The 23,524-nt window shown below is 53.0% G+C and overlaps 3 protein-coding genes across 10 annotated transcripts; all 3 read left to right on the top strand.

Moving 5' to 3' along the window:
• The first annotated feature begins 731 nt into the window (after window positions 1-731).
• NKG7 (natural killer cell granule protein 7) lies at window positions 732-3,624 on the top strand. 3 transcript variants are annotated; one of them, XM_002762426.7, is made up of 4 exons: window positions 732-1,091; window positions 1,168-1,314; window positions 1,401-1,535; window positions 1,640-3,624. In XM_002762426.7, the coding sequence occupies exons 1-4, from the start codon at window positions 935-937 to the stop codon at window positions 1,696-1,698; spliced, it is 498 nt and encodes a 165-aa protein (XP_002762472.2). In that variant the 5' UTR covers window positions 732-934; the 3' UTR covers window positions 1,699-3,624. The 3 variants fall into 3 exon arrangements, with proteins under 3 accessions (XP_002762472.2, XP_078215682.1, XP_078215683.1); XM_078359556.1 differs by having other exon boundaries at window positions 1,401-3,624; XM_078359557.1 differs by having other exon boundaries at window positions 1,168-1,535.
• Window positions 3,625-4,828: 1,204 nt separating this feature from the next.
• On the top strand, window positions 4,829-6,805 carry CLDND2 (claudin domain containing 2). Of its 6 annotated transcripts, XM_035283465.3 has the most exons (5): window positions 4,829-4,863; window positions 5,234-5,412; window positions 5,790-5,930; window positions 6,236-6,355; window positions 6,579-6,701. In XM_035283465.3, the coding sequence occupies exons 2-5, from the start codon at window positions 5,244-5,246 to the stop codon at window positions 6,650-6,652; spliced, it is 504 nt and encodes a 167-aa protein (XP_035139356.1). In that variant the 5' UTR covers window positions 4,829-4,863; window positions 5,234-5,243; the 3' UTR covers window positions 6,653-6,701. The 6 variants fall into 6 exon arrangements, with proteins under 6 accessions (XP_035139356.1, XP_035139354.1, XP_054106589.1 ...); XM_035283463.3 differs by having other exon boundaries at window positions 6,236-6,805; XM_054250614.2 differs by having other exon boundaries at window positions 4,829-5,412; window positions 6,600-6,701.
• Window positions 6,806-7,376: 571 nt separating this feature from the next.
• Window positions 7,377-23,493, top strand: ETFB (electron transfer flavoprotein subunit beta). Its single transcript, XM_035283470.3, has 6 exons — window positions 7,377-7,495; window positions 10,849-11,007; window positions 11,561-11,719; window positions 13,740-13,802; window positions 17,557-17,715; window positions 23,285-23,493. Exons 1-6 carry the CDS (start codon window positions 7,439-7,441, stop codon window positions 23,453-23,455), a joined length of 768 nt encoding a protein of 255 aa, XP_035139361.1. The 5' UTR covers window positions 7,377-7,438; the 3' UTR covers window positions 23,456-23,493.
• The last annotated feature ends 31 nt before the right edge of the window (window positions 23,494-23,524 follow it).

The raw sequence follows: 23,524 nt of genomic DNA, 5'->3' as shown, positions 1-23,524 counted from the left end.
GAGAACCCTGGACTGGAGTCCTTATGTCCCCCAACAACCCCTAAGCCCCCAGTCCTGGTGATTAAAGGCCACCAGGCCCACCCAAGCAGAGATGCCACTGAATTCATTAATCAGATGAAGATGTGGGCATGTCTGCAACTCTGCAAACCTTTCAGAATTGTGAATCTCTGCTGTTTACCTGCCCTTAGCATATGTTCCAAACGGGCCCAGGATTCTGAGCTTCTGCCCGCTCCTTCCTCCCTCAGGACCTGGAGTTCAGGCCCCCAGTTCCTTCTTCCTTAAGCCCCAGGAGTTCTAACTCCCAAGCCCCCTCCTTTAGCAGAGACCCTAGACTTGGGGCCTTCCCCTCCCAGAATGGAAGACTGCAGAACCCACAGGAAAGCATGACACATCCCCAACTGTCCCCTCTGGCCACATCTCCCCACCCACTTAACACACACTCTAGCCTGGCTGGCTTCCTCCCACCTCAGGGCCCCCAAGCCTCTTTCTCTCTCTCACCTCTTCCTGGAAGCCCACACTTGGTGTTGAGGGCTCCACAGGTGGGAGTCATAGGACCTGTGACAGAGGCAAGTTCTAAACCACCACCCAAACCACTGACGATCTGACACCCTCCGTGTCCTCCCCCACCACACATGAAGGAGGGAACCGGACCCCGGGGAGGGGAGGGAGGACGTTGCCTGTGCAATCCAGGAAGGGAGGGTATGTGAAAAGAGTCAGCTACCGGGAACTGTGTGAAACCAAACCAGCCTCATTTGACAAAGCACAGGACCCCTTGCTGCCCCAAGACTGCTTCCTGGTCGCTCTTTCTTGAGCTCAGAGGACCCAGGAGTCCAGGTGCACAGCCTCCAGGTGTACAGCTTCCTCCTCTCTGAGATTCCAGTCCGATCAGCAGCCTCTTCCTCCCTCAGGACCCAGAAGCCCCGAGCTTACCCCCATGGAGCCCTTCCGGTCCCTAGCCCTGCTTACGGGCTCCCTGGGCCTGATTTTCTGCCTGATTGCTTTGAGCACCGACTTCTGGTTTGTGGCTGAGGGTCCCACCTTCTCAGCTCACTCGGGCCTCTGGCCAAATGAGCATGGGGACCCCGTAGCAGGTAAGGGGAGGGGGTGTCCTGGGGTGGGGGAGGGTTGCCAGAGGAGACGGTTGCTCAGTGGTCTCCCCGTGATCAGGCTACATCCATGTGACGCAGAGCTTCAGCATCCTGGCTGCCCTGTGGGCCCTGGTGTCTGTGAGCTTCCTGGTCCTGTCCTGCATCCCCTCATTGTCTGCTCCTGGCCGAGGCCCCCTTATCTCAACCATCACAGCCTTTGCTGCAGGTAAGGACTCTGAAGTGCACTGGGGCATTGGGAGCCAGCAAATTCCTGCCGAGGGACTGAACCATCTTTCTTGTCCTTGTCTCCAGCCCTCTCCATGCTGGTGGCCATGGCGGTGTATACCAGCGAGCGGTGGGATCAGCCTCGAAACCCCCAGGTCCAGACCTTCTTCTCCTGGTCCTTCTACCTGGGCTGGGTCTCAGCTATCTTCTTGCTCTGCACAGGTGACTATCCTGCCCACTGCCCTGGGGAGCTTGGGAGGGCCCAGCTGGGGTCGCTGAGGATGGAGGGCAGGGGGCAAGTGCTTAAACTCTTTCTGACCACCCAGGTTCCCTGAGTCTAAGTGCTCACTGTGGCAGCCCCAGGCCTGGCTATGAAACCTTGTGAGTGGAAGGCCAGAACAGCAAGACGAGTTTTGATTGCTGTATTCAAAGGCCTCATCTGGAGCCTCGGAAAGTCTGGTCCCACATCGGTCCCGCCCTTCCCCAGCCATTTCTCCTGTTTCTTCATTCATTCAACAAAATTTGGCTGGAATCTGGCTATTTGAGATTAATTCTGCCAAGACATAAGCCAACCGTCTGCCAGCTCCATGGTGGGTGATGCCAGGCACCCAGGGAAGGTGAGGGCCCACCAGGCCGACCACCTGCAGGGCGCTCCTGCCCAGCAAGAGGGCCTGACCTGTGTCTGTCTCTCCCCTTCTCCAGTGCTTTTCTTTCTCCTGGTGTCTTTCTCCCTTTAGCCGGCTCTCTTTCCTTCTCTCTCCCTCTCTGATTTCATCCCCCTTGCCAGAACTCGGTCCTTCCTTGCACTCAGTCTCTCTCAGTTCTCTTTGCACATTTCCCCATGCTGGGGACACAGGCACGGGCCAGACTCAGACCCTGCCCACCACGGGCTCAGTCTGTGAGGCAGTGGGGAGAAGGCACTTACAGACCAGAAGCAGCTAATACAGGTCAGACAGCAGGCCCAGTGCAGGCAGGACACTGGAACAAGACTGACCATATTGTGGAGGGATGGAGATGACTTCTCTGGAGAGAGAATGTTTAGGGGCTTCTTAAGGGCCAAGTAAAGGAAATATCCAGGCAGAGGGAACCAAAGATGGATGCACAGAAAGGTCAAGAATCTTGTGGGGATGAAGAATGGTAATTTATGGCCAGGACATAGAATGTAGCGGGCAGGGGATGGAAAAGGAAGAGGGAGAGGCAGGTGGGGGCTGTGTCCTCTAATGTCACACTGGACTGTCTCCTGAGTGTGATGGGGAGTTCAGAGAAAACTGGGCAGGCGAGAGACAGTGTCAGCTCTGGGTGCCAGAAAGACCCCCTTGTAGACATGGAGGGGAGGCCAGAAGGTCAGGGAGGAACCTGGCAATGTAGTAGGTGAGACAGGACAAGGCCTGACCTGGGACCAGGAAAGGAGGGAATGAGCCAGATAGATTCAAGGGCAGGAGGAGCAGGACTTGGGGACCCAAGACTTTTCAGGGTGAGAGGCAAGAAGAGGGCAAGGACAGTGCCCAAGGGTCTGGCTCAATGAACTGGATGGGACGGCAGGGCCATCCCTCATATGGTGGAAGACACTAAGCTCAATTGGGATATGGTGGACTATTAAGGCCCTGAGGGGCAGCCAGGAGCAGAACTTGAGTCTGGGGCTCATGGGAGAGACCTTGGGTTGGGGATGGAGTTTGGGAGGCTGTGACAGCATTAAGCGGCACTGAAGCTGGTGGTGAGGAGGCTTTCCTGGCAAGGGAGTTCAGGGTGGAGCTTCAAGGGATACCCAGATTTACAAGTGAAGGGGAGAAGGCAGAGGAACAGAAGTCTGTAAGACAGCTGGGGACCTGGAGAGCTTCTGGGGTGCCTGGAATGTCAAGTTTCTTTCTTTTTTTTGTTTTTTGTTGGAGTTCAGTGGTGTGATCTCAGCTCACTGCAACCTCCATCTCCTGGATTCAAGCAATTCTCCTGACTCAGCCTGCCGAGTAGCTGAGATTACAGGCATGTGCCACCATGCTGGCTAATTTTATTTTGTTTTGGCATTTTTGAGATGGAGTCTTGCTCCGTCACCCAGGCTGGAATACAATGGCGTAATCTCACCTCACTGCAACCTCCATCTCCTGGGTTCAAGTGATTCTCTTGCCTCGGCTTCCCAAGTAGCTGGGATTACAGGTAACTGCCATCATGCCTGGCTAACCTGACTAATTTTTGTATTTTTTTTTTCTTTTTTTTTGAAACAGTTTCACTCTTGTTGCCCAGGGTGGAGTGCAATGGCATGATCTTGGCTCGCTGCAACCTCTGCCTCCCAGGTTCAAGCAATTCTCCTGCCTCAGCCTCCCAAGTAGCTGGGATTGTAGGCATATACTACCATGCCTGGCTAATTTTGTAATTTTAGTAGAGACAGGGTTTCACCATGTTGGTCAGGCTGGTCTTGAACTCCCGACCTCAGGTGATCTGTCTACCTTTTCCTCCCAAAGTGCTGGGATTACAGGCGTGAGCCACAGTGCCTGGCTAATTTTTGTGTTTTTAGTAGAGACAGGATTTTGCCATGTTAGTCAGGCTTGTCTCAAACTCCTGACCTCAGGTGATTCGCCCGCCTCAGTCTCCCAAAGTGCTGGGATTACAGGCGTGAGCCACAGTGCCTGGCTAATTTTTGTGTTTTTAGTAGAGACAGGATTTTGCCATGTTAGTCAGGCTTGTCTCAAACTCCTGACCTCAGGTGATTCGCCCGCCTCAGTCTCCCAAAGTGCTGGGATTACCGACGTGAGCCGCAGTGTGCCTGACCAAGGGAAGAGAAGTTTCAAACCCATAATGTCAGCATTTTGGGAGGCTGAGGTAGAAGGATTTGAGCCCAGGAGTTTGAGACCAGCTTTAAAGACGAAGTTTCACTGTTGTTACCCAGACTGGAGTGCAATGGCATGATCTCGGCTCACTGCAACCTCCGCCTCCTGGATTTAAGCAATTCTCCTGCCTCAGCCTCCCAAGTAGCTGGGACTACAGGCATGCACCACCATGCCCAGCTAATTTTTGTATTTTTAGTAGAGATGGGGGTTTCACCTTGTTGACCAAGATGGTCTCGATCTCTTGACCTCGTGATCCACCCGCCTCGGCCTGCTGGGATTATAGGCGTGAGCCACCGTGCCCGGCAAACAAAAAATCTTAAAATTAGCCAGGTGTGGTGGCACATGCCTGTAGTCCCAGTTACTCATGAGGCTGAGGCAGGAGGATTCCTTGAACCCAGGAGTTCAAAGCTGCAGTGAGCTGTAATGATGCCACTGTACTCCAGCTGGGAGAGAGAGACACTCTCTCTAAAAAAAATAATAAAAGAAAGACTCGGCCTACCATGTAAGGGCCCTCAAGCTGCCCCCCGAGCTGCTGTCTGATTCTAAGCTGTCACTCAGTTCAGAGTTGCTGGGATGTATGTGTACTGATGGTGGGGGAGTGATTATCCCTTTAAACAATCACTGGGGGAGGGAGTTCTGGAACCCCCTGCCTCACAGAGACCCAGCCTCCCTCCCCCCATCTTTCTGGGCTCTGTTTGTCTAAGGAGCCCTGGGTGTGAGTCACTTAGGTGGGTGTATGTGGAGGGGTGTCTGGGGAGGGTACTGAACAGGCTGAAGGGGCATTCTGCTGTGTGGGAGGGTCTCTGGGAAGACAGGGTGCTCACAGCAAAGCCTGTGGTGAGGGTCTCAGGGTCCCCAGTAAGGAGAACAAGGGAGGAGGTTGTGGGTCCCCAGGCAGGGTTGTTGAGGACCTGCCCCCCCCCCAGGAGGGGCCTGGGACACCCGTGGAACTGAAGGAGGGGTCTTCAGGTCCCCAGAAGCAGGGGCCTCTCAGGCAGGAGTGCTAGGGGAGAAGTGGGGAGAAGGCGGGCTCCTAAGCTGGGGGCCTGGGGTGGGAAGGGCCTCGGCCCATCCTGCCCTTGTGGCCCCCGGCTGCAGCCTTAGCGGCATGGGGGTGAAGCGGAGCCTCCAGAGCGGGGGCATTCTGCTCAGCCTCTTGGCCAACGTCCTCATGGTGCTCTCCACGGCCACCAACTACTGGACTCGCCAACACGAGGGCCACAGTGGCCTGTGGCAGGAATGCAACCACCGCATTTGCTCCAACATCCCCTGCCAGAGTGAGGAGGCTCGGCCCGCCCGGTCAGACGGCACTTCAGACCCCCAGGGCTCAGGACACAGAACCGGGCCCACGGCAAGGCGCCCGCCCCTTCCACCTCATGCTCAGATGCAGCTGTCCCTTCTCGACCGAGGCAGCCACGAACCCCTCCCCCAGGCTTGTGGGCTAATCCCCGAACCCCTTCCCATCCCGGTAGCGGCAGTAACCGCAGGTCCTGATGTGACCTCCAAGGCCCAAACGCCTGACTCCAGGTCGGGGAAGCCGGACTCCAGGCCAAGTACCGGGTGGGGGGAGGAGCCAGGAGAGCTTCCGGTTGCCGCCGAAGCCGTCGCGGCTGGGGGCGGTACCCGCGGGGGCTGAGGCGCCCGCTCTCCTCAGCCACGCTGGCCGTGATAGCGGCGTGCATGGTGCTGGCGGCGTGCTTCGGCGTGGTGGGCATGGTGTTGGGACTATGGATTCGGTGCCACGAGGGCGAGTCGCGGCGGGGCCAGACCACGATCGCCATCCTCTTCCTCGGCGGTGAGACGGCAGCCCGCCCCAGGCGCGCAGGCAGGGGTGGGCCCGGGGTAATGGAGGGGCCTGGGTACCAGGGGCGGGGCTTGAGGAATGCGGCTGGGATTCAAGGGGCGGGGCTGGAAGAAGCCGCGAGATGGGGGCGGGGCTCGAGATGGAGTTCAGAAGCGGGAGGCGCCGGAAGGGGTCAGGGCCAGAGGCGGGGCTGAGAGGGAATAGGCGTGGTCTGACAGAAGTGGGCGGTCTGAATGGGCAAGGCCTGGGCGCAGCCCCACTTGGCCCAGCTCACACGGCGGCTGGGCGGGGCCCAGGACTGCTGCTGCTGACTGCCTTGATAGGCTACACGGTGAACAACGCGTGGAAGAACAACGTCGTCTTCTCCTGGTCCTATTTTTCTGGGTGGCTGGCCTTACCCTTCTCAATTCTCGCGGGTAACCTGGACAGAGGGAAAGGGTGGAGACTACCCAGAAGGCTCCCCAGCTGCCTTGCAGGAAACCCCGGGGACCTCTCAGGGACTCCCCAACACACTCCCGACTCCCACAGACCCGGCAGAGACCCCCCTTGGAGCCCCAAAACCCCAGTCCCCGGGGCCTGCCTGGCCATCCGCCCCAGGGCCCACCTTCCTCTTCCCGCCCCGCGCTCCCGTCCCCCCAGGCGTCTGCTTTCTACTGGCAGACATCATCATGCAGAGCACCGACGCCATCAGTGGATTCCCCGTGTGTCTGTGACCGCAGCCTGTCTGGGGCAGAATAAAGGAACGGCTTTTTTTGTTTTTTAGCGCCGTGGTTCCGCGTGCTTTTCTGGGGGCCGTGGGGACGCAGGCACGGGGTTGCATAGAGGCTCAGGGAGGACTCAAGGACATGAACCTATAGGGAACGAGGTGACACGAGTGACATGGATTGGGATGGGAACAGGGACATCGGGGAGGGGAGGGACCAGGAGGGGACGTGGGCTTTTGGAGAGGTTGTGGAGACGCTGTGGGGACCACATGAAGATGAAGTGGAGACACGAACAGGGGAGGATAAGGATATGGAAGGGACAGGGAACACGGGAATGGAGAGTGGAGAGACCGACACGAGAGGACTCAGAGGAGTGGGACACATGAGCACCGCGACTTGGAGAGGTCGGGAAGAAGTGGGGGATCTGGAGGGAGAGAATAGATCCCTGGGACACTGGGAAACGTTTATAAGACCAGGAGGATCCTCACTCTGAGCGCGCTTCCCTCCAGTGCACGACCTTTCCCCTAGTTCCCTGCCCCGCCCCCTCCTCCAGGCCTTTCCCTCCCGCTCCCGGTCCACTTGGCTCCCCGAGATCCGCTTCCCATTGGTTTGCGTTGCTTGTTACACCGCCCTTCCTTCCGGCTTCTCGATTGGTCCTCTGTCAGGGGGCGGGCTCTGCAGTGGTTGATTGGCTGACCGTGCTGCGCGCAGGCGCAGAGAGGGGCAGGGGGGCGGGGCGTCTGGACGGAGCGGCGGAGGGTGCGGGTTAGACCCGCAGGTGGCTGTGGCTGGAAGATGGCGGAGCTGCGCGCGCTTGTTGCTGTCAAGAGGGTCATCGACTACGCTGTGAAGGTGACCGGGCCCCCTTCTCCCACATCCCCGAGTCCCGCAGCCGTGTGCTTCCGGGGCTACGAGCGCACACTGGGTGGGGGTCTTCTTGTAACCTCCGACCTCTGCCGCTCTAACCTCCAAACGTCAAAGTCACACCTAGGGGCAAAGATCAAAGACTGAAGTTCTGACATCCGATCCCTCCGGGGTCACGGCCCTGTTCTCTTTTCCCTGGTTCTGGACTCACTTTCTGTTAACTGTTCAGAGCGAGTTGCTTTCTCCATTTCTTACCCATTGGAAGAAGTCATGGTCCCTGTTTAACGCACTGAGAAACTGAGGCACAGAGCGGTCACCCAGCTAAAGAAGGGCAGAGCCGAGAGTTCTATCCAGGTTCCTCTGACTGCTTTCACCCACTGGGATGCATTGCCTCCCATTGGGCTATTACCCGAAATGTTCTATAGTGGGAGTCAGACAGGGCACTGTGGGGTGGGGCCCCAGAGGCTGCCTTCCACCCTCCATATGCACAGTGTGAGCCAGGAGACTCTAGCTAGGGAGAGAGAATTGTGTTTGCTAGAGATGAAAGTTCAAAGAGCCAACCTGACTGAGCTGGGGGAGTAGCTCACATTCTCCATGAAAGAGGTGGGAAGGGCACCTTCTGAGCGCCTGGCTTGTCCCCAGAGGGAAGCTGGTGTGGGCAGAGGTGAATCAGACACGGTCTCTCAGGCCGGTTTCTCTCAATGCTTGGCCTGAACTGGACTGAAGATGGTGACTATCCGTCCATGTCTGTCCTTCCCATAATCCTGGGCACTTACCTCCGTGTTCCCAGCATTGCCTAGTACTGGGCCTGGCACCCTGGAGGCCTCGGGGTGGGTGAAACCAGGGTCACAAAGTTGACACTGCTACTTCCTCTGCCTGTGTGGGGAGTGGGCTGGGGAAGAGGGTATTGGACATGAAGGCATCAGTGATCATAGCAGATAGCATTTAGGTACTTATGTGCCAGGCATCCTTCCAGGTCCTTTGCAGAGATTGACTCATTCAGTCCTTTCAGTACCCTCTGCATTATTAATCCCATTGGATAGATGAGGAAACGGAACCCTGTGGAGGTTGTTAGTTGCCAGATCTCCCAGCCAGTAAGTGGCAGTTAGGATCAAAACCTGGGTAAGTCTGGCTTTAGACTGCTCTCCAGTCTCCACTCAATGCCCCCTGTCCTAATACACCTCTGGCAGCACATGGCAGGGATGTCACCTTCAGCCCTTTTGAGACACATTCCTCTTGGGGTCCTGGGACCCGACACTTGGTTTCCTCCCGCCTCTGACTGTTCACTACTGTCACGTCTTTGGACTCCGAGAGCTCCCTGGGCCTCCTCTCTCTATCCCAGCCCTGGCCTTTCCTGCCTGGCATGTCTGGGATTGGATCTGTTTCCCCTACGATGCAGGCCCATGTTTGACTCAGCTCTGGTCCCAGCGTCACTCAGCACAGAGCCTGGCACATGGCTGTCTCTGGTGTGCTCAGGGAAGCGTGAAGGCAGCGTTGAATCAGCTCCTGTCTTTTCCACAGTGGGGTGCTGCCTTCCTCTCTCGAAGTGCCCCAGGGCTCCGTGACTCACTGGATGTGTCTGTTGATGTCCTTTTCAGAACAAATAAATGATTCAGACCCTGCCAGCTTCCTCAACACCAGATTCGAACTGGGCACTGTCCCATCCCTTTCCCTTCTCCTCCCAAAGCTGTCAGTTCTCCACCCCTCACCCTTCCCGCCCTATAGTCCCTTGGTCTCATTGTCTCGCTGGTTCTCCCTGACTCCTAGTCTCTCCCTCTCAGCCCACCTCTACCCAGCCGTAGGGGTCTTTCTGCACCTAGAACTGACCTTGCTTTCTCCTGATCCCAGCTTGCCTGTGGCTCCCCAGCACCCTCAGGCCAGAGTCCCAGCCCCTCTGCCTGGCATTTGGGACCCTTTGTGATTCGGCCTCCTGTTCATAGTCTGCTTCAGCCATCCATGTCCCTCCTTGGACCATCCCTTACCCCTTGTGTTTCCGCCACTGCGACATGCTCCTCCTGTCTTGACAGAGGAGGCTGTGGCTCACTCATTCCATGCCTTATTCCAGCACCACCCTCCTATCTCTGCTGCCTGTCCTTTGTCCTGCCCAACTTCAACCCATGGATTATATCAAAATCTAGTGATTCTCGGCTGGGCATGGTGGCTCATACCTGTACTCTCTGCATTTTGGGAGGCCGAGGTGAGTGGTTCAGTTGAGGTCAGGAGTTCAAGACCAGCCGGGCCAACGTGGTGAAACCCTCTCTCTACTAAAAAAAAAAAATTAGCCAAGCATGGTGGTGGTATACCTGTGATCCCAGCTACTCGGGAGTCTGAGGCAGGAGAATCGCTTGAACCTACCCTTATACTGCAGTGGCATTTGTGAAACAGGTCAAGGTCACTGGTCATGTTATCTGAGGTGTTATCTGACCTCATTGTCTCACAACCAAGAGAATTAAAGAGCATGAACCACCCAAAGCATGAGTTTGGAGCCAAAGTTTAATAAGTAAAAGAAGAAAGGAGGGTAGCCCAAGTGGGTTGCTGTTTTTACAGTTGAATCCAAAAGCTTTTGTAAGAAACTCCTGTCATCTCTGCAGCTGTTTGAGTATCTTATCTGTAAAGCTATCTGTATAACTCCCTTATCTATGTAGTTGTGGGTGTGTCTCCAGGCAAGCCCAAGGGTTTGTTTCAGGTAAGCCCCGCCCCATCCCTTTGCAAGTTCCCATGGAGCCCACCTTGTATATGCCTGAAAAGGAGAGGGAACTTTTCCTGGGAGCGCATTAATCACACAAAGAACAAAAGCAGGATCTGTGCTGGATCCTGCCTGCTTATCTGTGCAGCTGCAGCCTGAGTTTTCTCCAGGCTGCTCTACTGTTGCCTGTAGCTATGATTTTTCAGGCAGGCTGCTTCTCCGAGTACCAGGCTTTACTGTCTACCTAACTGATTTTTCCTTTTCTTCTCCTCATTTGTATTTATTTATCAGTGTGTTATGTCTTTATATACACTTGGGGATATGGAAAAATGCACCTCTCACTCTGGGTAACCGTAAATACTGTAAATTTGAGAACCACTCTTTCAGGCCTGATAAGGAGCAGTGACAGAGTAGGGATGATCATGTCAGATGTCCCTGGTACCCAGGAATGGCTGGATGAGAGGAGGAGAGAGGGTGACCTGCCCCTGCCTACAAGCTCTAACCCAGCTTGTCCCTGAAGCTGTGTGACCCTGGACAAGGCCCTGCCCCTTTCCAGACTGTTGTCCCCTTCTAACCTGGGAGAGAGATGGCACGGAGGCCCCCACCTTCTGGCCTGTTTCCTCCTGACCCCGCCTCCTGCCCTCCTGCTGAGCAGATCCGAGTGAAGCCTGATAGGACGGGTGTGGTCACGGATGGTGTGAAGCACTCCATGAACCCCTTCTGCGAGATTGCAGTGGAGGAGGCTGTGCGGCTCAAGGAGAAGAAGCTGTTGAAGGAGGTCATCGCCGTCAGCTGTGGGCCTGCACAGTGCCAGGTGCTGAGTCTGGGGAGGGCCTGGTCTCCTGGGTCTGAGGGAGGAGGGGCTGTGGGCCTGCACAGTGCCAGGTGCTCAGAGTCTGGGGAGGGCCTGGTCTCCTGGGTCTGAGGGAGGAGGGGATGGGGGCCAGACTCCTGGGTCTGAGGGAGGAGGGGCTGAGGGCCTGGACTCCTGGGTCTGAGGGAGGAGGGTCTGAGGGCCTGGACTCCTGGGTCTGAGGGAGGAGGGGATGGGGGCCAGACTCCTGGGTCTGAGGGAGGAGGGGATGGGGGCCTGGACTTCTGGGTCTGAGGGAGGAGGGGATGGGGGCCAGACTCCTGGGTCTGAGGGAGGAGTGGATGGGGGCCTGGACTTCTGGGTCTGAGGGAGGAGGGGATGGGGGCCAGACTCCTGGGTCTGAGGGAGGAGGGGCTGGGGGCCTGGACTTCTGGGTCTGAGGGAGGAGGGGATGGAAGCTAGATTCCTGGGTCTGAGGGAGGAGGGGATGGGGTCCAGATTCCTGGGTCCCTCTGGGGATAGTAGCCAAGTCAGGCTCCTCTGTCCTTGGCAGGAGACTATTCGTACCGCCCTTGCCATGGGTGCAGACCGAGGTATCCATGTGGAGGTGCCCCCGGCAGAAGCAGAACGCTTGGGTCCCCTGCAGGTGGCTCGGGTCCTGGCCAAGCTGGCAGAGAAGGAGAAGGTGGACCTGGTGCTGCTGGGCAAGCAGGTAGCTGTGGTCAGCCCCTCCTTGTGCCCCGGCTCATCCCTGCTCAGGAGGAGGGTGCTGGGGATGTGGGATGGGACAGCAGGTGGCCAGGCCCAGGGCATTCAGCCACTCCAGGCTGAGCAGCTTGGGACTTTGCTGTCCCTTCTGATAGAGAATTTGAGTAGGGAGGACAGAGTCCCTCTAGGTGTTAGATCCTCCTGGGCCAGGCACGATGGCTCATGCCTTTAATCCAGGCACTTTGGGTGGTCAAGGTGGGCAGATCACTTGAGGTCAGGAGTTTGAAATCAGCATGACCAACATGGCAAAACACTGTCTCTTCTAAAAATAGAAAAATTATCCAGGCATGGTGGCAGGCGCCTATAATCCCAGGTACTTGAGAGCCGAGGTGTGAGAATCACTTGAACCTGGCAGCCAGAGGTTGCAACGATACAAGATCACCTGGGGGCAGAGTTTCTTTCAAAAAGAAAAAAAAGAGAAAGATCCTCTTGGGTGAGTTTAGAGACTGGGAGACTAAGGTGATGGTCACTTGGGGAGAATGAGGCCTGGGCCAAACCTGATGGGACAGAGCAGAGACATGATATGGCAGGAGAGACTGGGCTTAGCCATGGGGAGGGAGGGCAGGGAGGAGGCAAGGACAGTGCCTGGGTCTGCCTCAGTAACACAGGTAGGAAACCTGGGAAGAACAGGACGTTACAGGCAGATCCTACATGGGGCGTGTGAAGAGCCCAGGAGACATTGATATAGGTTCAGGAGACTTGAGAATTTTGGAGGGCACTGGGGAGCTATGGGAAGTCTATGAGCAGAATAGGGAGGGGATCAGCACTAGATGCAGAAAGAGCCCCCTTGGGCTTCGAGAATGGACTGGAAGCAGAGATTGGAGGCCAGGAATTAGTGAAGAAGGTTAGGGCTGGGTGAGGACCCGACCAGAATCTCCTCTGCCACACTGGTGCTCTCCACTGGGGCAGAGGTGCATGGGGCTCATCTGTTCCCTCAGAAGACCCTGGGACACCATCCCTCCTCAGGGGATCTCATGTAAATCAGGTGCTTCAGGCACAGCTTGATCCAGAGTCCCACATGAGCTCTAGGCTCCCCTCTATCTTGGCTTCAATGTCTGCATCTCCAGGCTCAGATCCCACCAGCCCAGTGACCCCAGCAGAAAGAAAGGAGCCTCTTTGCCAAGGGCTCCAGCAAAGCTCCCAGGGTTGACTCTTCTTTGGTGCAGCTTGAGTAATGTGCTCCTCCCTGAATCAATCACTAGGATTAGGGCTAGGAGGTCCTCGCCAGCCCAGATCCTCTTCATCCAGCTGCCCAGGGGCCACAGGGCAGGACTCCTGAGAGGCTTTATACAGAGGGCAGAGATTTGGTGACAGGGATGCCATGTGGCCCCACATGCCCCTGGACAAGTGGCTGCTTATCTCTGGGCCCAAGTGAGGGGATTTAGACATAAGTCAATGAACTATGGCCCATAGCTACCACTGATTTATAAATAAAACTTTATTGGAACATCACCACATAGGTTCATTTACATATTATTTATGCCTACCTGTGTGCCACAGCAGCAGAGCTGAGTCATTGTGACAGAGACTGTATGACCTGCAAAGCCTAAAATATTTACTACATCTATTCCACCATAGAAAAAGTTTACCAACCCGCTGGGTGTGGTGGCTCATGCCTGTAATCCTAGCACTTTGGGATGCCAAGGGGGTGATGATCATCCGAGGTCAGGAGTTTGAGACCAGCCTGGCCAACATGGTAAAACCCTGTCTCTACTGAAAATATACAATTTAGCTGGGCATGGTGGTGCACGCCTGTAATCCCAGCTATTCAGGTAGCTGAGTCAGGAGAATTGCTTGAATCTGGAGGCAGAGGTTGAAGTAAGCCGAGACTGCACCATTGTACTCCAGACTGGGCAATAGAGCAAGACTCAAAAAGAAGAGAAAGAAAGAAAAACTAGACAAAGACCCGAATGGTCCGTGAGCTCCATTGATCGTCATACAGTCTTCTGTCTCTCCCCATTCAGGCCATCGATGATGACTGTAACCAGACGGGGCAGATGACAGCTGGATTTCTTGACTGGCCACAGGTGAGGCTGGAGTGGGGAGCACCTGCTGAGGGCCAGGCCCTCATCCCTCCGACTTCATTTCTGCCTCAGGCCCTGTGCATTTGCTGTTGTTTCCCTAGAACACTGTTCCCTCAGATTGCCTTGTGGCTTTCTTGTTCCTCTCCTTGAGGTCTCTGCTGAGGTATCACTTCTTCGAAGGGGACTTTCTTGCCACCCTACATGAAATACTCATGCTCACCCCCGCAACTCCAGGTTCCCCAATCCCTATCTATGCCAGTCCAATAGAAATGCAGGCTAGAGCCAGGCACTGTGGCTCACGCCTGTAATCACTGTACTTTGGGAGGCCGAGGCAGGCGGATCACTTGAGGCCAGGAGATCGAGACTGCAGTGAGTCACGATCATGCCAGTGGGCTCCATCCTGGGTGAAAGAGGGAAACTGTCTCAAAAAAAAAAAAGAAACATGCAAGGCAAACAGGCAAATTTAATTTTTTTCACAGCCACATAAAAAGTAAAAAGAGAAAAGAAAAAAAAAGAACATAAAAAAATTTTTTTTAAAAATAAAGTAAAAAGAAACAGACAAAATTACTTTTAATAATATTTTATTTCACCCTACTATGTCTAAAATATTATCATTTTAACATGTAATCAACATAAAAAATATTAAGATCCATCTGCTCCACCAGCACTGGGGTTATGTCCTGACAAACCCATCATAAACTGGAAGTATTATAACTCAAAGAATGCGTTCAATATACTTAATCTCCCAAACATCATAGCTGAGCCTAGTCTACCTTAAACATGTCACAACACCACCGTTAGCCTATAGTGGGGTAAAATAATCTAACATAAAGCCTACTTTATAATAAAGTGCTAAATATCCCATGTAATTTATCGAATACTGTACTGGAACTAAATGGAATGGGCCGGGCGCGGTGGCTCACACGCCTGTAATCCCAGCACTTTGGGAGGCTGAGGCGGGTGGATCACGAGGTCAAGAGATCGAGACCATCCTGGTCAACATGGTGAAACCCCCTCTCTACTAAAAATACAAAAAAATTTAGCTGGGCATAGTGGCGCATGCCTGTAATCCCAGCTACTCAGGAGGCCGAGGCAGGAGAATTGCCTGAACCCAGGAGGCGGAGGTTGCCGTGAGCCGAGATCGCGCCATTGCACTCCAGCCTGGGTAACAAGAGCGAAACTCCGTCTCAAAAAAAAAAAAAAAGGAATGGTTGCATGGGTACTGGAAGTATGGTTTCTACTGAGTGTTTACCATTGCCATGCCATTTGAAAACTGAGAAGTCTTAATTCACTCCATTGTTAGTCAGGGACCACGTGTATTTTACGTATTTTGGATTTTCATTGTATTAAGTCTTCAAAATTCAGCATATATTTTATATTTACAACAAATCTCAATTCATGTGCTAAATTTTTTTTTCTTTTCTTTTTTTTTTTTTTGAGACGGAGTCTTGCTCTGTCACCCAGGCTGGAGTGTAGTGGCACGATCTTGGCTCACCGTAACCTCTGCCTCCCAGGTTCAAGCGATTCTCCTGCCTCAGCCTTCTGAGTAGCTGGGATTACAGGTGTGTGCCACCATGCCCAGCTAATTTTGTGTTTTTAGTAGAGATGGGGTTTCACCATGTTGGTCAGGCAGGTCTCAAACTCCTGACCTCATGATCCACCTGCCTCAGCCTCCCAAAGTGCAGGGACTGTAATTCCATGAGCCATATGCCTGGCCAGGTTCTAAATTTCCATGAGAAACACGTTCCTAGAGATGACAGTTGAAATAGATTGATACACCCAAATTGTTCAAAACAAACTTAAAAGATTTCCAGTAACTGCATTGGGTATCAGTTTTTTGTTTTAAAACAGCTTTATTGAGTTATCATTGACCTATAATAAACTGCACATATCTATGTTCTACGATTCGTTAAGTTTGCTTTTCTTAAAAACGTTTATTTAGAGATGGGGTCCACTATGTTTCCCAGGCTGGTTTTGATTTTCCGGGCTCAAGCAATCTACTCATCTCAGCCCTCCAAAATTTGATAGGTTTTGATATGTGTTCCATCCATAAAATCATCACCACAGTCATGATCATGTGTCTTGAATATCAGTATGCATTTATTTATTTATTATTTTTTTGAGATGGAGTCTTATTCTGTCACCAGGCTGGAGTGCAGTGGCATGATCTTGGCTCACTGCAGCCTCCACCTCCTGAGTTCAAATGATTCTCCTGCTTCAGCCTCCTGAGTAGCTTGGATTACAAGTGTGCATCACCATGCGTGGATAATTTTTTTTTTTTTTTGAGATGGAGTCTAGCTCTGTTGTTCAGGCTGGAGTGCAGTGGCACAATCTCAGCTCACTGCAACCTCCACCTCCTGGCTTCAAGTGATTCTCCTGCCTCAGCCTCCTGAGTAGCTGGGATTACAGGTGCTCACTACCACGCTCAGCTGATTTTTTTCATATTTTTAGTAGCGATGGGGTTTCACTGTGTTGGACAGGTTGGTCTTGAACTCCTGACCTCATGATCTGCCCGCCTCGGTCTCCCGAAGTGCTGGGATTACAAACATGAGCTACTGCGCCCAGCCAATGTTTGTATTTTTAGTAGGGACAGGGTTCACCATGTTGGCCAGGCTGGTCTCGAACTCCTGACCTCAAGTGATCTGCCCGCCTCAGCCTTTCGAAGTGCTGGGATTACAGGCATGAGCCATTGCATCTGGCCTAATTATCAGTATTTAAATCTAAGTAAAATTTAAAAATCCATTCCTCAGCTGCACTGGCCCCATTTCAAGTGCTGGGCAACCACACGCGGCCAGGGGCTACTGGATAGGAGAACACATTCGAGACCATTATCCTGTTTTATTCAAAGCATTTATCACTGTTGGACCAGCGTCTCCAAAGTTGCCCCCTTGTTGCTCTCATGTGTGTTATTTTCTTCTTACCGTCTGATCTGAGCTGATCTCATTTGTGTGTATGTATTTCCCTGGTGACTGGTTGTCTTCCTTGGCAGTGAAGCTGGTGCTTCACTGGTCATGTTCATAGTGTGTCTCCAGGGGCAGGCTCATAAGGGCACTAGGAGGAGGCTCTGAATGAAGAAATGTGGTGTTCACACTAAGACCTTAAAGATGTGTCCAGTTAATAAGTGGACAGGGAGAAAAGGTCGTTAGACTAAGAGGAGTGTAGCTGATGTCAGTTACCAGAGGAGGAAATGTTGATTCAGGACTGAGAGGCAAAGGGACCTGGCCAGAGCATGGGGTCCCAGAAGGTGGTTTAAGGATCAATGTGGGCACACACAGTTGTGTTGCTGGCCCAGTGGAGGGGCCTCACGGGGCGCTGTTGGGAGCCAGATTGTCAGCTTTTAGATTCATCAGCTGTGGGCGGCAGTGGGCACGTAACTCAGCATCGTGCTGCCTCAGTTTTCTTCATCTGTAAAGCAGGGATAATAACATTTACCTCATAGAGTTCCTATGAGGATTTGATGATTTGACAGGTCAGTTGCTTAGCATAGGCCCGGAACTCAGAACATGTCCACTGTTAGGAAGGCTGGGGGGCCTCACTGGCACATGAGGACATAGGACATCAGGACGTACATCGTGGGTCCCAGGGAAAGGAAAGACACCCCCAGGTGTTCGAGATCAATTCTGAATCTCTTGAGACCCTGCATTGTTCGCTCCCTCATTCATTCACTTGTTCATGTATTCAGTAGTGGCATAAGCAGACTGCTCCGGCCAAACTGAATTAGCCTCACCCACTCTCCTCCTACACTGTCCCTCCCCAGGGCACATTCGCCTCCCAGGTGACGGTGGAGGGGGACAAGTTGAAAGTGGAGCGGGAGATTGACGGGGGCCTGGAGACCCTGCGCCTGAAGCTGCCTGCCGTGGTGACAGCTGACCTGAGGCTCAATGAGCCCCGCTATGCCACGCTGCCCAACATCATGGTGAGTGCCTGGCTGGTGGGCACTGAGGGTCTGGGGGTGGCAAGCACGTTGCAAGTTCAGTGCCCCCTGGTGGTTGGATGCGAGGAAGGAAGGATCCACGGGAGGTCTTGTGCAAAGGAAGCTGTCACCTGGTCATTTGGCTGATAGAGAGGGTTTGTTGGGTCATCTCTGCCAATATTGAGAGTTCATGGGTGCTGCTTTGGCTAACAGGGAGGGCTTGCTGGTATCTAGGCCAGTAGAAAGGCTTCACTGGGCAGCAGAAAGCGTTCCCTTTGTCATTTTCGCCAGTGGAACAAGTTCATTGAGTCATCCCGGCAAATACAGAGAATTCACTGGGTCATCTCGGTTCATTAGGGAGGGACCCCTTGGTAATCTTTGCTGATGTCAAGTTATCATCTTGGCTAATTAGGAAGGCTGCATGGGGTCTCTTGGCTAACAAGGAGAGATCACTAATCATCATGGCCAGTAGGCTGGGTTCACTGGATCATCTTGACCAATATTAAGAGTTTAGTGGGTCATCTCAGTCAATAGAGAGCATTCAGTGGGTCATCTCAGCCAACAGGGAGGGTTCACTGTATTATCTCAGCCTATAGGGAGGGTTCACTGCATCATCTCAGCCTGTAGGGAGGGTTCACTGCATCATCTCAGCCTATAGGGAGGGTTCACTGCATCATCTCAGCCTATAGGGAGGGTTCACTGCATCATCTCAGCCTGTAGAAAGGGTTAACTGCATCATCTCAGCCTATAGGGAGGGTTCACTGCATCATCTCAGCCTATAGGGAGGGTTCACTGCATCATCTCAGCCTATAGGGAGGGTTCACTGCATCATCTCAGCCTGTAGAAAGGGTTAACTGCATCATCTCAGCCTATAGGGAGGGTTCACTGCATCATCTCAGCCTATAGGGAGGGTTCACTGCATCATCTCAGCCTGTAGGGAGAGTTCACTGCATCATCTCAGCCTATAGGGAGGGTTCACTGCATCATCTCAGCCTATAGGGAGGGTTCACTGCATCATCTCAGCCTATAGGGAGGGTTCACTGTATCATCTCAGCCTATAGGGAGGGTTCACTGCATTATCTCAGCCTATAGGGAGGGTTCACTGCATCATCTCAGCCTATAGGGAGGGTTCACTGCATCATCTCAGCCTGTAGGGAGGGTTCACTGCATTATCTCAGCCTGTAGGGAGAGTTCACTGCATCATCTCAGCCTGTAGAAAGGGTTCACTGCATCATCTCAGCCTGTAGGGAGGGTTCACTGTATCATCTCAGCCTATAGGGAGGGTTCACTGTATCATCTCAGCCTATAGGGAGGGTTCACTGCATCATCTCAGCATGTAGGGAGAGTTCACTGTATTATCTCAGCATAGAGGGAGGGTTCACTGCATCATCTCAGCCTGTAGAAAGGGTTCACTGCATCATCTCAGCCTATAGCAAGGGTTCACTGCATCATCTCAGCCTATAGGGAGGGTTCAGTGCATCATCTCAGCCTGTAGAAAGGGTTCACTGCATCATCTCAGCCTATAGCAAGGGTTCACTGCATCATCTCAGCCTATAGGGAGAGTTCACTGCATCATCTCAGCCTATAGGGAGGGTTCACTGCATCATCTCAGCCTATAGGGAGGGTTCACTGCATCATCTCAGCCTATAGGGAGGGTTCACTGCATCATCTCAGCCTATAGGGAGAGTTCACTGCATCATCTCAGCCTATAGGGAGGGTTCACTGCATCATCTCAGCCTATAGCAAGGGTTCACTGCATCATCTCAGCCTATAGGGAGGGTTCACTGCATCATCTCAGCCTATAGGGAGGGTTCACTGCATCATCTCAGCCTATAGGGAGAGTTCACTGCATCATCTCAGCCTATAGGGAGGGTTCACTGCATCATCTCAGCCTATAGCAAGGGTTCACTGCATCATCTCAGCCTATAGGGAGAGTTCACTGCATCATCTCAGCCTGTAGAAAGGGTTCACTGCATCATCTCAGCCTATAGCAAGGATTCACTGCATCATCTCAGCCTATAGGGAGGGTTCAGTGCATCATCTCAGCCTGTAGAAAGGGTTCACTGCATCATCTCAGCCTATAGGGAGGGTTCAGTGCATCATCTCAGCCTGTAGAAAGGGTTCACTGCATCATCTCAGCCTGTAGGGAGGGTTCACTGCATCATCTCAGCCTATAGGGAGGGTTCACTGCATCATCTCAGCCTATAGGGAGGGTTCACTGCATCATCTCAGCCTATAGGGAGGGTTCAGTGCATCATCTCAGCCTGTAGAAAGGGTTCACTGCATCATCTCAGCCTATAGCAAGGGTTCACTGCATCATCTCAGCCTATAGGGAGAGTTCACTGCATCATCTCAGCATAGAGGGAGGGTTCACTGCATCATCTCAGCCTATAGGGAGGGTTCACTGCATCATCTCAGCCTATAGGGAGGGTTCACTGCATCATCTCAGCCTATAGGGAGGGTTCACTGCATCATCTCAGCCTGTAGGGAGGGTTCACTGCATCATCTCAGCATGTAGGGAGAGTTCACTGTATTATCTCAGCATAGAGGGAGGGTTCACTGCATCATCTCAGCCTGTAGAAAGGGTTCACTGCATCATCTCAGCCTATAGCAAGGGTTCACTGCATCATCTCAGCCTATAGGGAGGGTTCAGTGCATCATCTCAGCCTGTAGAAAGGGTTCACTGCATCATCTCAGCCTATAGCAAGGGTTCACTGCATCATCTCAGCCTATAGGGAGAGTTCACTGCATCATCTCAGCCTGTAGAAAGGGTTCACTGCATCATCTCAGCCTATAGCAAGGATTCACTGCATCATCTCAGCCTATAGGGAGGGTTCAGTGCATCATCTCAGCCTGTAGAAAGGGTTCACTGCATCATCTCAGCCTGTAGGGAGGGTTCACTGCATCATCTCAGCCTATAGGGAGGGTTCACTGCATCATCTCAGCCTATAGGGAGGGTTCACTGCATCATCTCAGCCTATAGGGAGGGTTCAGTGCATCATCTCAGCCTGTAGAAAGGGTTCACTGCATCATCTCAGCCTATAGCAAGGGTTCACTGCATCATCTCAGCCTATAGGGAGAGTTCACTGCATCATCTCAGCCTATAGGGAGGGTTCAGTGCATCATCTCAGCCTATAGGGAGGGTTCACTGCATCATCTCAGCCTATAGCAAGGGTTCACTGCATCATCTCAGCCTATAGGGAGAGTTCACTGCATCATCTCAGCCTGTAGAAAGGGTTCACTGCATCATCTCAGCCTATAGGGAGGGTTCACTGCATCATCTCAGCCTATAGCAAGGGTTCACTGCATCATCTCAGCCTGTAGGGAGGGTTCACTGCATTATCTCAGCCTGTAGGGAGAGTTCACTGCATCATCTCAGCCTGTAGAAAGGGTTCACTGCATCATCTCAGCCTATAGGGAGAGTTCACTGCATCATCTCAGCATAGAGGGAGGGTTCACTGCATCATCTCAGCCTATAGGGAGGGTTCACTGCATCATCTCAGCCTATAGCAAGGGTTCACTGCATCATCTCAGCCTATAGGGAGGGTTCACTGCATCATCTCAGCCTATAGGGAGGGTTCACTGCATCATCTCAGCCTATAGCAAGGGTTCACTGCATCATCTCAGCCTGTAGGGAGGGTTCACTGCATTATCTCAGCCTGTAGGGAGAGTTCACTGCATCATCTCAGCCTGTAGAAAGGGTTCACTGCATCATCTCAGCCTATAGGGAGAGTTCACTGCATCATCTCAGCATAGAGGGAGGGTTCACTGCATCATCTCAGCCTATAGGGAGGGTTCACTGCATCATCTCAGCCTATAGGGAGGGTTCACTGCATCATCTCAGCCTATAGCAAGGGTTCACTGCATCATCTCAGCCTGTAGGGAGGGTTCACTGCATTATCTCAGCCTGTAGGGAGAGTTCACTGCATCATCTCAGCCTGTAGAAAGGGTTCACTGCATCATCTCAGCCTATAGGGAGAGTTCACTGCATCATCTCAGCATAGAGGGAGGGTTCACTGCATCATCTCAGCCTATAGGGAGGGTTCACTGCATCATCTCAGCCTATAGGGAGGGTTCACTGCATCATCTCAGCCTATAGGGAGGGTTCACTGCATCATCTCAGCCTATAGCAAGGGTTCACTGCATCATCTCAGCCTGTAGGGAGGGTTCACTGCATTATCTCAGCCTGTAGGGAGAGTTCACTGCATCATCTCAGCCTGTAGAAAGGGTTCACTGCATCATCTCAGCCTATAGGGAGAGTTCACTGCATCATCTCAGCATAGAGGGAGGGTTCACTGCATCATCTCAGCCTATAGGGAGGGTTCACTGCATCATCTCAGCCTATAGGGAGGGTTCACTGCATCATCTCAGCCTATAGGGAGGGTTCACTGCATCATCTCAGCCTATAGCAAGGGTTCACTGCATCATCTCAGCCTGTAGGGAGGGTTCACTGCATTATCTCAGCCTGTAGGGAGAGTTCACTGCATCATCTCAGCCTGTAGAAAGGGTTCACTGCATCATCTCAGCCTATAGGGAGAGTTCACTGCATCATCTCAGCATAGAGGGAGGGTTCACTGCATCATCTCAGCCTATAGGGAGGGTTCACTGCATCATCTCAGCCTATAGGGAGGGTTCACTGCATCATCTCAGCCTATAGCAAGGGTTCACTGCATCATCTCAGCCTGTAGGGAGGGTTCACTGCATTATCTCAGCCTGTAGGGAGAGTTCACTGCATCATCTCAGCCTGTAGAAAGGGTTCACTGCATCATCTCAGCCTGTAGGGAGGGTTCACTGTATCATCTCAGCCTATAGGGAGGGTTCACTGTATCATCTCAGCCTATAGGGAGGGTTCACTGCATCATCTCAGCATGTAGGGAGAGTTAACTGCATCATCTCAGCCTGTAGGGAGAGTTCACTGTATTATCTCAGCATAGAGGGAGGGTTCAGTGCATCATCTCAGCCTATAGGGAGGGTTCACTGCATCATCTCAGCCTATAGCAAGGGTTCACTGCATCATCTCAGCCTATAGGGAGGGTTCAGTGCATCATCTCAGCCTGTAGAAAGGGTTCACTGCATCATCTCAGCCTATAGCAAGGGTTCACTGCATCATCTCAGCCTATAGGGAGAGTTCACTGCATCATCTCAGCATAGAGGGAGGGTTCACTGCATCATCTCAGCCTATAGGGAGGGTTCACTGCATCATCTCAGCCTATAGGGAGGGTTCAGTGCATCATCTGAGCCTATTGAGAGCCTTCAGCATGTCATTTCAACCAAAAGTCCACTGAGTCATTACTACCAAAAGGATGGGCTTGCCAGTCTGCTGCAGCCAGTGAAGGGCTTCCTGCATTGGTTACCTAAAGGAAGACCGCTGCAGTAGTTGGGCCTCCCAGCCAGCATGAGTTATTCATACCAGGTGTGGCCCTGTGAGAAGTTTCATATGTCCTGGTCAGTGGGTGGGTCCAGAGGGTTCAGCCCATGGGACTGGTCTGCAGGCATGGCACCCATGGGAATTAGGTGGCAGGAGGGTGGCAGGGCTTCTGAATCCCTGTGAACAGTTGCTTCCCATGTGCAGAAAGCCAAGAAGAAGAAGATCGAGGTGATCAAGCCTGGGGACCTGGGCGTGGACCTGACCTCCAAGCTCTCTGTGATAAGCGTGGAGGACCCACCGCAGCGCATGGCCGGCGTCAAAGTGGAGACCACCGAGGACCTGGTAGCCAAGCTGAGAGAGATCGGGCGGATTTGAGCCCCTTCCAGAGATGGCAATAAAACTGACTGTCCGCATCTGTCTCGTTTACTCATTTCCTAGAGACAC

Source organism: Callithrix jacchus, chromosome 22 (genome assembly GCF_049354715.1).
Source record: "Callithrix jacchus isolate 240 chromosome 22, calJac240_pri, whole genome shotgun sequence".
Taxonomy (NCBI): domain Eukaryota; kingdom Metazoa; phylum Chordata; class Mammalia; order Primates; family Cebidae; genus Callithrix; species Callithrix jacchus.
The sequence above is the reverse complement of the archived record's forward strand: the minus strand, read 5'-3'. Positions and strand labels throughout refer to the sequence as shown.